The sequence below is a fragment of the Larus michahellis genome, chromosome 6 (assembly GCF_964199755.1).
Source record: "Larus michahellis chromosome 6, bLarMic1.1, whole genome shotgun sequence".
Classification (NCBI taxonomy): Eukaryota; Metazoa; Chordata; class Aves; order Charadriiformes; family Laridae; genus Larus; species Larus michahellis.
The window spans coordinates 4,498,186-4,510,768 of NC_133901.1; the positions used below are offsets into that span (position 1 = coordinate 4,498,186).

Genomic DNA, 12,583 nt, shown 5'->3' on the forward strand with positions numbered 1-12,583 from the left:
AGCAGCGACCTGCCGCAGCAGGGAAACCGTTTGCTCCGGGGTGTAAAAACCCTTGGAAAACTGCCCCCACCCAAGGGCTGCTTCACCTCCGAGCGTCTCCTTTTGCCTTCACTTCCTAGCAGTTCCCAATATCATCTCGTTCTCGCTGTCGCGGGCTCTGGCGGACCCCCACATCGCCATTCGATGTGCTGCACGTCTGCTCGATTAACGAAAGGCCGCTTGCCTCCCTAATGGACTCATAATCTAAACACGTTTAGCCCGGTGTTTGTTTTAGGCTTTATTTGGAATAGACGGGCATGCCTCACGCCTCGCCAACCAGGTCCGTGTGCGCGGCTCTCCCCGTCACCAGCCGAGCCCCGCTGGAACCAGTATGCCATCATACTGGGGAGGAGCAGCCCCCGCAGCCCCAGGTTGCAGGGATGCCCACAGGTTTTAAAAAGAAATTATCCCTTTTCAAGAAGATGCTTTTATTTCAGCAGAGGGTTCTCTCTTTTTCTGGTGTTTCCATGGGAAAAAGGACGTGCCAGCTAACTGGCTTTTATTGTACCTTTTGTTACTTCATGGAAACAGACTTCTATTTTTTTGCCTCTCTTCGCCTGAGTAAATGTAACCATTATTGTTTGAATTGCAGCAGTATCCACTGCCCAGGCAGGAGCAGGGATGCGTTTGTTGTACTCCCTGCAAACAGTCAAAAAGCCCGATGCAGACACTGAGACACTGAGATTCCGAGTTTCGTAATTTTAGTTTTCCGCTGACATCTAAATATTAGGGTTCTAAGGAAAGACTGACCGTAACGGTCAAACTAACATAAATAAGCACCCAGAGACAAGATCTCGTTCGTCCCTCCAAGGCACCTTGTGCCGTTCAGCAGCAGAAATGGAAGATGGATCAGGATGTCGTTGGGTCTGATCCAGTTTTCACAGGTTGGGTTTTTTTTTTTCCTCCACGTAGAGTTACATGGAAGTTTGTAGCAATTTTCATCAGAATCATCCAAAATTTGGTTCTCCATAACTTTTCTCTGTATTAACAGACTGAAATTGCACGCTATGATGTCACACGTTAAAAACCATGAATTTTTCCTCTGATTACACTTAACTGCCTGACCACACATCACTGCTGCTTTGTAATACCGTGGCTTTTCCCGAGACATCCGTAATCCAAGCCTATATAGACATTTCCGTTCATTTCTTCTGAAAGTTCTAGAGGTGACATCGAGTTGGGACACTGGGTCATGACAGAAGGGCTGTCAAGTCGCTTGTGGTCAGTGAGACGGGGCCGCAGCTTATGACAGAAGCCTGTCGGTTTATCCGCCCCCCATTTTTATGGGCTCTTCTACCAGAGTTAACACGAATCACCCTCTTTGTCTTTGATGCGCATAATACTTCTGCACTGAACACATCATGTACACTCACAGCGTCAGGAAACTTTAGGGAATCCGAAGTTGTTCAAAGCGCCCTCCAGAAAACAGCAATTTAAACCAAATCAAATCCAAGGCACAAATTCCTCCTCAAGTTACTTTTGATTTTGTCTGAGTGTGACTTTTTCAGCTCGCGTTGTTCTCAATTCGTATTGTATCACGTGTATTTAGCCCATGTAACTACTGGGTGAAGACAAAGTGGATTAACTGCAGATTTGCTGGTGAATTGAGCCATGCCATCGCTCCCCATTTCACCATGAGACAGACGTATCAACAGGAAGGTAAGGCCAGGAATAATTAGCTATGCAATCCCACTCGGCATGGCCTGGCACTAAGAGAACTCAAATCATAGTGGCTATTAATAAACATGTAAGTCAGGCGAACATCTCCATCCAAAGCCGGGACAGCTTTGAGTCAAAACCCGCAAGTCTTCTTTAGAAAGACCATCCAGTGATATTCAAAAAAAAATGCAGGCTACATCTCCTACTGCTGTCATGCTAGAAATTATTTCGTAAACGCTCTGTACTTTTAACCCAGAGGGAACATACCTGTGTCGGATGAACACGTTCTCCCCCGGCTCGGTGAGCGAGTCGAACCAAGAGGGACATGAATGGCCATGGTGGGACCTCGCGGCACGAGCTGAAGCACGGTGAAAAGGTACGTCTGAAACAGATGCCGCTGAGTTAGTGGCGTTACAGCACAGCTCTGCTGATTAATAAACTAGCTCTGTTTTGAAGCCCGCTTGCAAATATTTACTGCCGTATAAACAACTGCAAAGTCACTTGAGCACGTCCTGGGTTTTTTACGTTATTAAGTTGGACTACCACGATTTCATCAGTGCTACTCGCTGATGGTAGTTGCTAAACTGTAACCTTTGAAAGCATGCACCAGATGCTACCTTCTGTTCTTAAAATACATTTATAATAAAAGTCAAAACATCTCCTGCCCCTGGATATAATAAAAAAAAAAATGCATTTGCTTTTCTGCGAATTGTTGGAGCTGCATCATTTTTAAATGGGAGATCTCTCCCTTGAAGTCTGTTTTCCACTTTCTTCATCTCTCCACCATAAAAACCATAATCATTCTATATTCCAAGCCTTCAGATATTTCCATGACAACAAACAACGATACAAACAAGAATTAAAACTTTATTGGATGAGAAGAAAATGGAAAGAACGGAATATAGGAGAGAGATTTTAAAACTCCATAAATAGAAGCTCTCTTCTACCTTACCTGCAGTGCTCAACGCAGCTTGAATGCTGCCAAAGAGAAGCACCAATATTTTAAGAGTTCCATGAAAGGTTAATGTCCATTATAATGCCTTTTTTTATTTTTTAATTATTTTTTGAATATCTGTTTTGGTCATCCATCCAGTTAAGTGGACAAAACTGTGAATAAAAAGTACTTAATTTCTGCCTCTTTCCCTCCATTTCTCTTATTCCATCAGCGGCTTCAATCTTTTCTGCAGTTGTTAGGGCAATATAACAGTACTGTTCCTGCAGCTGAGGGCGAGTAGATAACTTTCTGGGGCCTAAAGCCACGTTCTCTCACAGCTCTTGTACCTTCTGTCACCACTATCATTCCCACGGTCCTTCAGCAAATGCATAGCAGAGGCAGGAATTCGTTATCGTGCAGCGTTTGTGGGATGTCAGCTCTTTGTATCCCGTCGAACTTCGGCCTGCGATTGCCAAAGAAACCAGAAAGAAGCAGAAAACTGGAGGTGCTTTTCCTCTCCCTCGGCTGACTTTATTTCTGGCCCTGACCCCATGAAGGAAAAGCAGCCAGAGAAGCCCTTGACTCACGATACCCTTTTAACAAGAAGGGGATTGATGTTGCCGGATCCAAAGCACAACTGCCATTGCTGATCCAGTGGCTCATCACATCAAACTCCCAGTGAACGAAGTGTTAATTCATTGCGTGACAAGCTCAAGCTGTCCGGAGTATCTAAATCTGGTTCTACCTCGCTTTTGGCTACTTGATTTTGCTACACAGACCTCGGTTCAAGTATTATTTTAATAAGGAATAATATTTTTTTTCTGACAAAAAAAAAAATTAAGAAAGCTCTCCCTGGGGAAAGGGAAACGGTCATTTTTTTGACAAGATACAGCTCAGGAAAAACTGGAAGAATTTCATGAGAATGAAGGATGCTCCCTCCACAGAAAAGTCACATTTATAGCTTCAGGCCATTTTCTCTGCCAAATATCAACATCCTGCAGTTAATGCCACTGGTCTGAGAATTTATCGGGGGGGGGAAAAAACAAGCTAAATAATTCTTTATAATAATACAAAGTATTTGGCAGCCTAAATACAGAGGCAGTTACCAGCTCCTCTGTAATATAACGCAATGTAATTTAAATTAGATTGGACACAAAAATGTAATATGAAATAACTGTACGTTTGTTGCATACAGCCCATGATTTTTCTTCAGAAACATAAAACAATTATATAGGCAGCTGGATAAACAAAGTGAGAAGCACGTTAGGCTCTTTCTTCTTCTCAACTGCAATTAATGTGTAGCCATCCCCCATAAAATTCAGCAGCTGTTGAATAACTTCCTACAAAACTGTCCCACGGTTCAAGAGCGGGAATGATGAATACCGATTCCAATGAAACTGCAAAAATATATCATCCAAATTAGGGTACGGACAAGGCACTAAGGCTAATGCTTGCATTATAACGGAAAGTGCTCCGGTGAAAACAGGCTCCTTCAGAGGCCCAGGCAGAGCAGCCCAGCGTTGTGGCACGCCACGCGTGCGCTCTGCCCTTAAAGAAAGCTCTGCAGCCACGAAATAGTGCTAGCAGATGGTGTACACACGTACGTGAGGGCACCCTGAAAAAAACCAGCATAAAACGGCTTCTCGGCCGAATTAGGCTCGATGCCAACGTGGATTCAGAGCACCCACGGCCCCCCGAGAGACGGGGTGCAAGGGAAAGGATGCAGCCCCTCTAAATAGAAAGACAGGGGTGGGAACAGGTGGTACCGTAGGACACACTGTCACTTTGCAGGGACAAGTGGGAAAGGAGGCGAGACACCGTCTTTACAGGCGTCCTGGAAGTGACTTTACTGTCCCTGAGCTCACCTTGTGCTGCTTCCGTCTTATTTCTACCTGGGTACAACGTTATCCTTTGGCAGTACGGAGGAGCCCGCAGCTGGGGAAACACAGGGATAACGGATGCGTCTGCAAAGGGCTGGGCGCAGGACGGCAGCGACGTGCTGAATCAAAATTTAATTGTAGGTGGATCACAGGGAAGAGGGTGACCACTGCGGCTTCACTGAACCGGAGCCTCACGGGGCTCCTGCCAAGATCCAAGGGCAGAGCAAAGATGCGGGAGGACGAGACGGCGACCGCAGCCGCCCCCGTGTTTCTACACCCGCCGCTGCCTCTCCGCCGGCCCCGAAGGACCGCGCACCCCCGGCCCCCGGCGGTTTGACGCGCGGGGAGACGCCACCCCTCAACTCCCGACCGAAGGAACTTCCCGCCGCTCCCAGAGCACCGCGGCGACAAGCGGGACCCCCCCGCCGTCCCCCCCCTCCCCGCCCAGCGCACCCGGACGCGGGGCCGATGGAAGGCGGGGAGCGAGAGAAGCGCCGGCGGTGAAACCCTCCCGGCACCGGGCGACTTGGGAAGAAAGTTTAACAGACGATGCCGGTAGGGATTTTGCAGCCGCCCGGGCTTCGCCCTGCGGCGCCCGACCCGCGCGGCCGCTCCGCGCCCGCGGAGCCACCGCGCCCACGTCTCCTCTGACGCGCCGGCGAGTGCCAGCCCTCCCCCCGGGGCGCGGAGAGAGGCGGAGCGGGGCCGCTCTCCCTTCCCCGCCTTCCGCACCTGCCCCGGCAGCGCGGCGGAGGGCGCGCAGCGGCGCGGAGGCAGGGGCCGGGCTGCGCGGGGCGCGGGGGGGGGCCCGGCGGGGCGGTGATGCGCAGCCCGCGGCGGCAGGATGCGGGAGGGGAGCGCGGGCGGCCGCGGCGCGGAGAACCGGACGGGTGCCGAGCCCCCGCTGCACCTTTTCCCCGCGCCCGTCCTCACCGGCATCACCGTCGCCTGCGTCCTCCTCTTCGTCATCGGGATCGTCGGCAACCTCATGACCATGCTGGTGGTGTCGCGGTTCCGGGACATGAGGACCACCACCAACTTCTACCTGTCCAGCATGGCCTTCTCCGACCTGCTCATCTTCCTCTGCATGCCCCTGGACCTCTTCCGCCTCTGGCAGTACCGGCCCTGGAACTTTGGGGACCTCCTCTGCAAGCTCTTCCAGTTCGTCAGCGAGAGCTGCACCTACTCCACCATCCTCAACATCACCGCCCTCAGCGTGGAGCGGTACGTTGCCATCTGCTTCCCCCTCCGAGCTAAAGTGATCATCACCAAGGGGAAGGTCAAGCTGGTCATCCTCTTCCTCTGGGCCGTCTCCTTCATTAGCGCCGGACCCATCTTCGTCTTGGTGGGGGTCGAGCACGAGAACGGCACGAACCCCCTGAGCACCAACGAGTGCCGAGCCACGGAGTACGCCATCCGCTCGGGGCTCCTCACCATCATGGTCTGGACCTCCAGCATCTTCTTTTTCCTGCCCGTGTTTTGCTTGACCGTGCTCTACAGCCTCATCGGGAGGAAGCTCTGGAGGAGAAAGAGAAAGAACATCGGTCCAAACGCTGTCATCAGGGATAAGAACAACAAGCAAACTGTGAAAATGTTAGGTACGACTCTTCTTGCTGTTTTTTTCTGAGGGATGTGTGTGATTGTGTGTGTGTGTGAGAGAGAGAAAGGCTGGGGGAGCACTGGTAGTTCACTATAAATGCTTTCCTTTGGAAGGAGCTACTGAACATGCTTCATACGAAGGGCTACACCTCAAGGTATTTGTAGAATAACTCTCCTTCCTTAGATTTATTTCTAACTGGTTTGAGCTGGGGACTCTTAAACAGTCTAATAACAATCACTGACAAGGACAAATGCTACAGCTACAATTAGCTAGTGCCCGGGAGATTTTTTTTGAACGTTTTTTGCTCTTTGGTTGTGGATACCGATGTTATTTACAGAAGGAGAGTTTATGTGATTTTTAAACAAAACGAAACCCTTCTCAAGCCACAAAGTTGAGCCGCAGGCTAAGCAAGCAGGGTGGTGATGTGCACTTCGTTTTATATGAGAAGAGTATCAAGGTTTTAGCAAATTGGGGTTATTTACTGGGGTGGCTGTGTAAGCTTCTGAAAATTAATCTGCGTTTTTATATTAACAAAACACCGGCACGTGCTGAACGGGGACCATCGTGTCTCCCTTGAGGTCTGTGATCCTGTAAATTCTCACTGGCTTTAAGAAAACAGGATCGAGACAACAGACCCTGTCGTTCCTAACTTTGTATATTTACGTTGCTGAACGGTTTGAACAACAGTTGTTGTTGGCAGAGGGAGACACAAACGTCAAGGTACAAAGTCAGTGCGTGCAGTGGGAGTTTGATGCACGGAACCAAAAAAGTTGTTCTCCAGTTTGGTGTCTGAAAACGGCAGCATCCTCCTGCTGCTGCCGCCGCGGACTTTTATTCCAGCAGAAGGTCCTGCGCAGCGCAAGTCATCCCGTGGATGTGAGAGGGGATGGGATGCTCAGCACCGAGAAGGTTTCACGGGCGGCAGCAGCTCTGCTGTGCTCGTTTCAGCCGGGCGAAAGCCATGGGCTAATGAGCTAGACGAAGAGGCGGCAGCGTGTCCTAACTACCTTAATTACTAAATGGGAGCCTGGCTGATTTTTTTTGTTCGCGTCCTGCTGTATTACTATGCAACAGCAGGCAGAATAATAAAAACCGCGGCATTCTTTGTGCCCTTTCAGCTACATTTTATGATCAACAGAATTACTTCAGTCTGGGAAGCGTGACCTTGGAAGTAATTCACCATTTACACTTCTAGAGTTTCAGGATTTCGAATCTCTACTTACAACAAGTACATTGCTAGCTTATATTACTACCGTGTTTATATTTCTGCGTGCTTAACCACAAAGAAATTTGAAGCAATACCTGTTTATTTCTGCCCTGAGGTATAGCCGCAGGCATTACAGTATTTCAGGCACCTTTTTTTTTCCTTTTTCTTTTACAAAGGCTGAGAACAGCAAGGCTGGCCTCTGACAGAGAGCCAATATTCGCGAAGCGGTAACAGTCTGATGGAAAGATGGCAAGAAAAGAAGTTCGTAAGGGCTCAGTACCAGCAGATGCTCGGTGCTCTCGCTGGGGTGAATGTTCTGCTTAAAATTTAAAAGGCGCTTTCTAAGACTTTACCAAGTCACGGAACGTCGAGTAAATGGGATTAGCATCACCGCTTCTTTTAAATTGCAGAGAGGGGTCCTTAATTAAAGCCCTAAATGTGTAGCCGGACTTGCAAAGGAGCTATCGTACCCCGTTCCCATTGAAATCAATGGGATTCCGCAGGCGTGAAGATCAAACTCTCAAAAGCCTGACCAGGGCTGTGCATGCCTACATGTGGAGATACGGACCATGCCTAAAATCCTGTTTGTAATGACCATCGCGGTAATATTCATTATCCGGATTAAACTCCGGAGCACACTTATGAGCTAGGGAAACATTATCTGAATTGTTTACGTGAAGATACTGAGGAAAAAGAGGAAATGGTTGGCTCGGGAAGATGCAGAGCTGGAAATCAGATACTCTGAATTTCATCTCTGCGCGTTAGAGTCCACCGTAAGTATCCATTTAAACTCAGGAATGCTTTTCAGAAAGTTTTTAAGGAAAGGTGCGGACAATCATCCCCCTCTCAGCTCTCTGAATTTTATATCCATCTCCTGTGACTTGACGGAAGGAAGCAGGATTGCTAACAGAAGAGAACAGGTTAACTGGTAAAGAAACGCTTAGGAATGTTAAAAAAAAACCTTGCTCGACTTTTCTGTTTTTTCTCTTTCCGGTATATTAATAGATACACTCAAAGCAATATGACAAATAATAAAGGTCAACAGCAGACAGGAAATGAACAGAAAAAGTTTCCCTTTCTCTAGGATGGAAATTCAAATGTGTTCAAAGACACACACATTCCTTTTACTCTGCTTATATTATATTTACGTATAAATGCAACCACAGTGATAGCGTAATATTACAGATATACTATATAACTATAATCACGCCGTTATATATTTAATTTTACTCTTCTTGGAGTAACTCATATCCCAAAAAACGGACAAACTGGAAGGGTGCCCCGCTGTCTGTTCTTACCTTGGCCATACGCGCTCTACAAGTCCAAATTCTGGTGGTTTGTTTTGTTTTCGGGCCTTTGCCTTACATAATTTTGCTTCCCAGTGATTACATTCTTCGTTATAAACCGCGGCATTGAGCCTGTCACGTTAGATGTAATTTGCTTTTGTTAAACACCGCAGATGGTAGATTGTTACACTTTTATTTCGCCACCCTTTTGATCTTTAATTCTCTCTTTATGAAAGCACTTACAAGCGTCATAGGTCAGAAGCACGCTGCAGCAGGTTAGTTGTGCGGTGTCCAGGCAGCCTGTTCGGATGCGGTCAATGTGTGTTAGGCATTGCTGATTTGGACTCTCAGAGAATATCCTGAGAGACACAAACCCCAAAATTTACGGGATGTATTTTCGCGCTTTACGATCAATTTGGTATAGAAATAGAATTTTGCAGTAGAATTTTGCGGTAGAATTTTGATCACCCAGGTTCTAATACTCATCCTTAACACGATTTCTTCTGCTGTTTTTATTTCAGTTGTGGTGGTATTTGCTTTCATACTCTGCTGGTTGCCTTTTCACGTAGGACGATATTTATTTTCCAAATCCTTTGAAGCTGGGTCCCTGGAGATCGCAGTGATCAGCCAGTACTGCAACTTGGTGTCCTTCGTCCTCTTCTACCTTAGCGCGGCCATCAACCCCATCCTCTACAACATCATGTCCAAGAAGTACCGAGTCGCCGCCTGCCGGCTCTTTGGACTCAAACCCCTTCCAAAGAAAAGACTCTCCAGCACGAAACAAGAAAGTTCGCGGGTTTGGACAGAACCGAGCGTTATCACATGACACGTCGTTCCCAGCGCCGGAGCATCGCTTACACCAGTATTTCCCAGAAAGCCATAGCGAAAGAGAAAGAAGGGGAGAAACTCAAACCGAAAGGTTAAAGCCGTACTCGTGTCATCGTCTGGAGTTGCTGAAAGATGTAACGTAGGCAGTTAAAGATTTAAAACAAAACAAAACAAAAAACAAACGAAACTTTGAGACTATAAAAGGAGACGCGTGGCCACAGAATTTGCCAACACTCAAGTATTGTTTTTCTTCTGCTTTTGCCCATATGATTATTATTTTTTTTTTTGCACTGGCTGTAGCAGGAGAGCTGGGCTTTACCAGCCTTAACAGGCAAACGGCGCCCAGTTCGCCTGAGAGTTGGTGTGACTGCAGGAGCTGATCATTCCAGCCGAATTTTTTCCGGAGTTAACTTTAGTTTTGCTGAGAATCTTGCTAGTGCATAACCAGGCCCTAGGAAGAGCAAATGGAATTGCCTTTTTGGAGTGGTAACCATGGAATTTGATGCAGTTTTCATAATCTTGATTTTTAAATAAACTAATGTTTTTCTCCAAATGAGGAGAATGGTTTCTTAAAAAAAAAAAAAAAAAAAAAGGGGAGAGGGGGGAGAAATAAAATGGATAATTTTTAAACGCTCTAAAAATATATGACCTGCATGTCCTGTCCGAGTAGAAAGGCAATGAAAATAATACCTTCACAGGAGTGGCTTAGAACATGACTGTAATGAAATATTTTTTTTTTTTTTTTTTTTTTACATCTATATCAGTGGGACAAGGACAGTGCTGACTTCAGGACTGCAGTGACGCTATAAAAATACGGAATGCAATCTCCCGCCAAAGTCATATATATATATATATATATTTTATTTTTTTTTTTTTTACTAGCTAGATCATCCGTACTCGTTCTGTTCAGCTTGAGTGTGAACGACTCGACGCGTTTGAACTCGGAAGCTTTTAGCTGTTTCGATGTTTGTAACGAGTCTGTGGCTGCCTGTCCCTCTGCTGCGCACCCCCGTGCCCCCCGAAGGCTGCTAAGGACAGGTCTCCTGCCTGTAAAACACCATTTATTTCTGTTTAAAGTGTATCAACTGGTTCCCAGTACCCCCCATAAAGCCTGCCGTGCAGTTGTACCAGTTTGCTGCACTATCAAATCCAGAACGGTTTTTTTTTTTTTTTGTTTTTTTTTTTTTTTTTTTAACCAACGTGACTTGACAAAGTAATAGAAAAATCTGCATTAAAACACACGGGCAGACGCATTCTCATGCTTGATCCATACAAATCTTAAATTCAATTGATTTTTATAACTCGAGTATGCCACTGAAAAGCAAAATAGAAAACTTTCCGTCCTTTATGCTACTGGGTCTGATGTTGCCTCTATTGTCGCACCGACACGCGGACTCTGCGGCCCAGCTAATAGAGCTTCGGAGCGCGCATGTGAAATGGCAGCTTTCTATTTATTTCGTTCTAGTATTTATTGCCAGGCTGGTCCACAACCCGTTCTCCATAACGAATTGTCTGTTCGCGAAATTCCCGCTGCCTTCAACCTCCTGTTACCGCCGACGGGCCATACTCCGCCGGTTACACCTTCAGCTGGCGGCGCTGCTCAGCTATAACTAAATAGAGAATTTGGCCTCTCCTGTAAATACGGTGGGTTTTTTATCACCTGATGCTTTGCTTGGGCCAGGGGGCCGGTGGCTGCTCCTCGCTGTGGCACCCGAGCCTGTCTCGCTCCCCGCTCGTACCGAGCACGGGTTTGATGTATGCCAGCCGATAAATTAAGGGACTAACGAGGAGCAACGCTAGAGGATCGTCCCCGTCCCGTCTCTAACCACCCTCCGCCTCGTTACCCACTTCGTTCTCTCGCTCATTGTGGACTGACCAACAGATCCGATGGCAGATGTCGCGCAACTCAGGGAAACAAGAAATTTGGGAATCTTGAGAAGATCGTGAAGACGGGAGCTCACACCTGACGTGTCTGTGTAAGTGAACGGGTCACACGCCTAGCGTCACATACGTGTTTCAAATCTCAGCTGTGCCTGTGGTATTAAACGTGAACAGAAAAAGAAATAAAGCGATGAGACCCTTTTATAACCCCGCGGGGTGAGTGGTGGCGGAGGATGCGGGATGGATGCGGGCAGGCTGGCTCGGCGCCGCCACGCACCGCTCCTGGCCCCGCGGCATCGGGATGGGGCACCAAACGGGTACCGAACGGGTACCAGCATCACCCACGGTGTGCGAGACTTCCCGGGCTCGCTCCGGTCCCTGCGACTCAAACCTGTGTCTCAGTTATGGGAAGCAATCCTGCGTGGCCAGAACGGTCCCGCAGAGGCTTTTACCTGGCTGAGAAGCTGCATCGTTGGGTTTTAATTTTTTTTTTTTCCCCAAACCTGCATAACTAACTTGATTAGGCTATGGGGTTTTTTGTTGTTTTTGTTTGTTTGATTGATTTTTTTTTTTTAAAACCAGAATAACTGTAACATTAAAGCCCTGTGTAGCCATCTAATTTCCGCGTATAAACTACAAACACACAAATTATTTCGTTTAAGCTCACATTTCATCAGGAGAGTCGGCAAATTTTAACTCTGCCAGCACTGTGAAATTGCAACAACTTTGTGCGTAGGACAGGACGTAAAAGATTTCATCCGGGGTCACCTAAGTCAGAAGGAAGGGGACTGGCTGCTCATCGCGAGGGAGGAGAGGACTTCTCCCTTTTCTCCCTTAGGAAATGGACTTGTTTTTGCAAGTCAGGGAACATTTGGCCAAATCCAGCGAAATAAATGCATTTCTATTAAAAAAGAGTAGCCACCTTCCTGTGACTCTTGCACAAGCAGGAAAATATTTCAGATCCAGAAACATTCGAGCCTTTAACGCACGCTGCTGCTGTCGCTCCCGCAGCTGGCTCTGTACCATCCCTTAGATTTGTTTCCCTCAGTGCTAAAACCTTTCTACACATCAATGCTAAAATCAGTGGAGTCTCACTTACTGGCACGCCTTGACTCCAGGGTCCGCTTCTTCAAACAGGTACCGGTGCGTAATTCACTGCTTTTATATGGGGGGGGAAGAAAAAAAAAATTAAAATCACCTGGATAACCTCTACTTTTGTATTGTAAAATCAACCATTGTCATACATCTCCGGAAAGACACATCCCTCCC

The 12,583-nt window shown here is 47.2% G+C and overlaps 1 protein-coding gene across 1 annotated transcript; it reads left to right on the top strand.

Annotated features, from left to right (window-relative positions):
- Positions 1-5,356: 5,356 nt before the first annotated feature.
- Positions 5,357-12,583, top strand: GHSR (growth hormone secretagogue receptor). Its single transcript, XM_074591090.1, has 2 exons — positions 5,357-6,110; positions 9,127-12,583. Exons 1-2 carry the CDS (start codon positions 5,357-5,359, stop codon positions 9,429-9,431), a joined length of 1,059 nt encoding a protein of 352 aa, XP_074447191.1. The 3' UTR covers positions 9,432-12,583.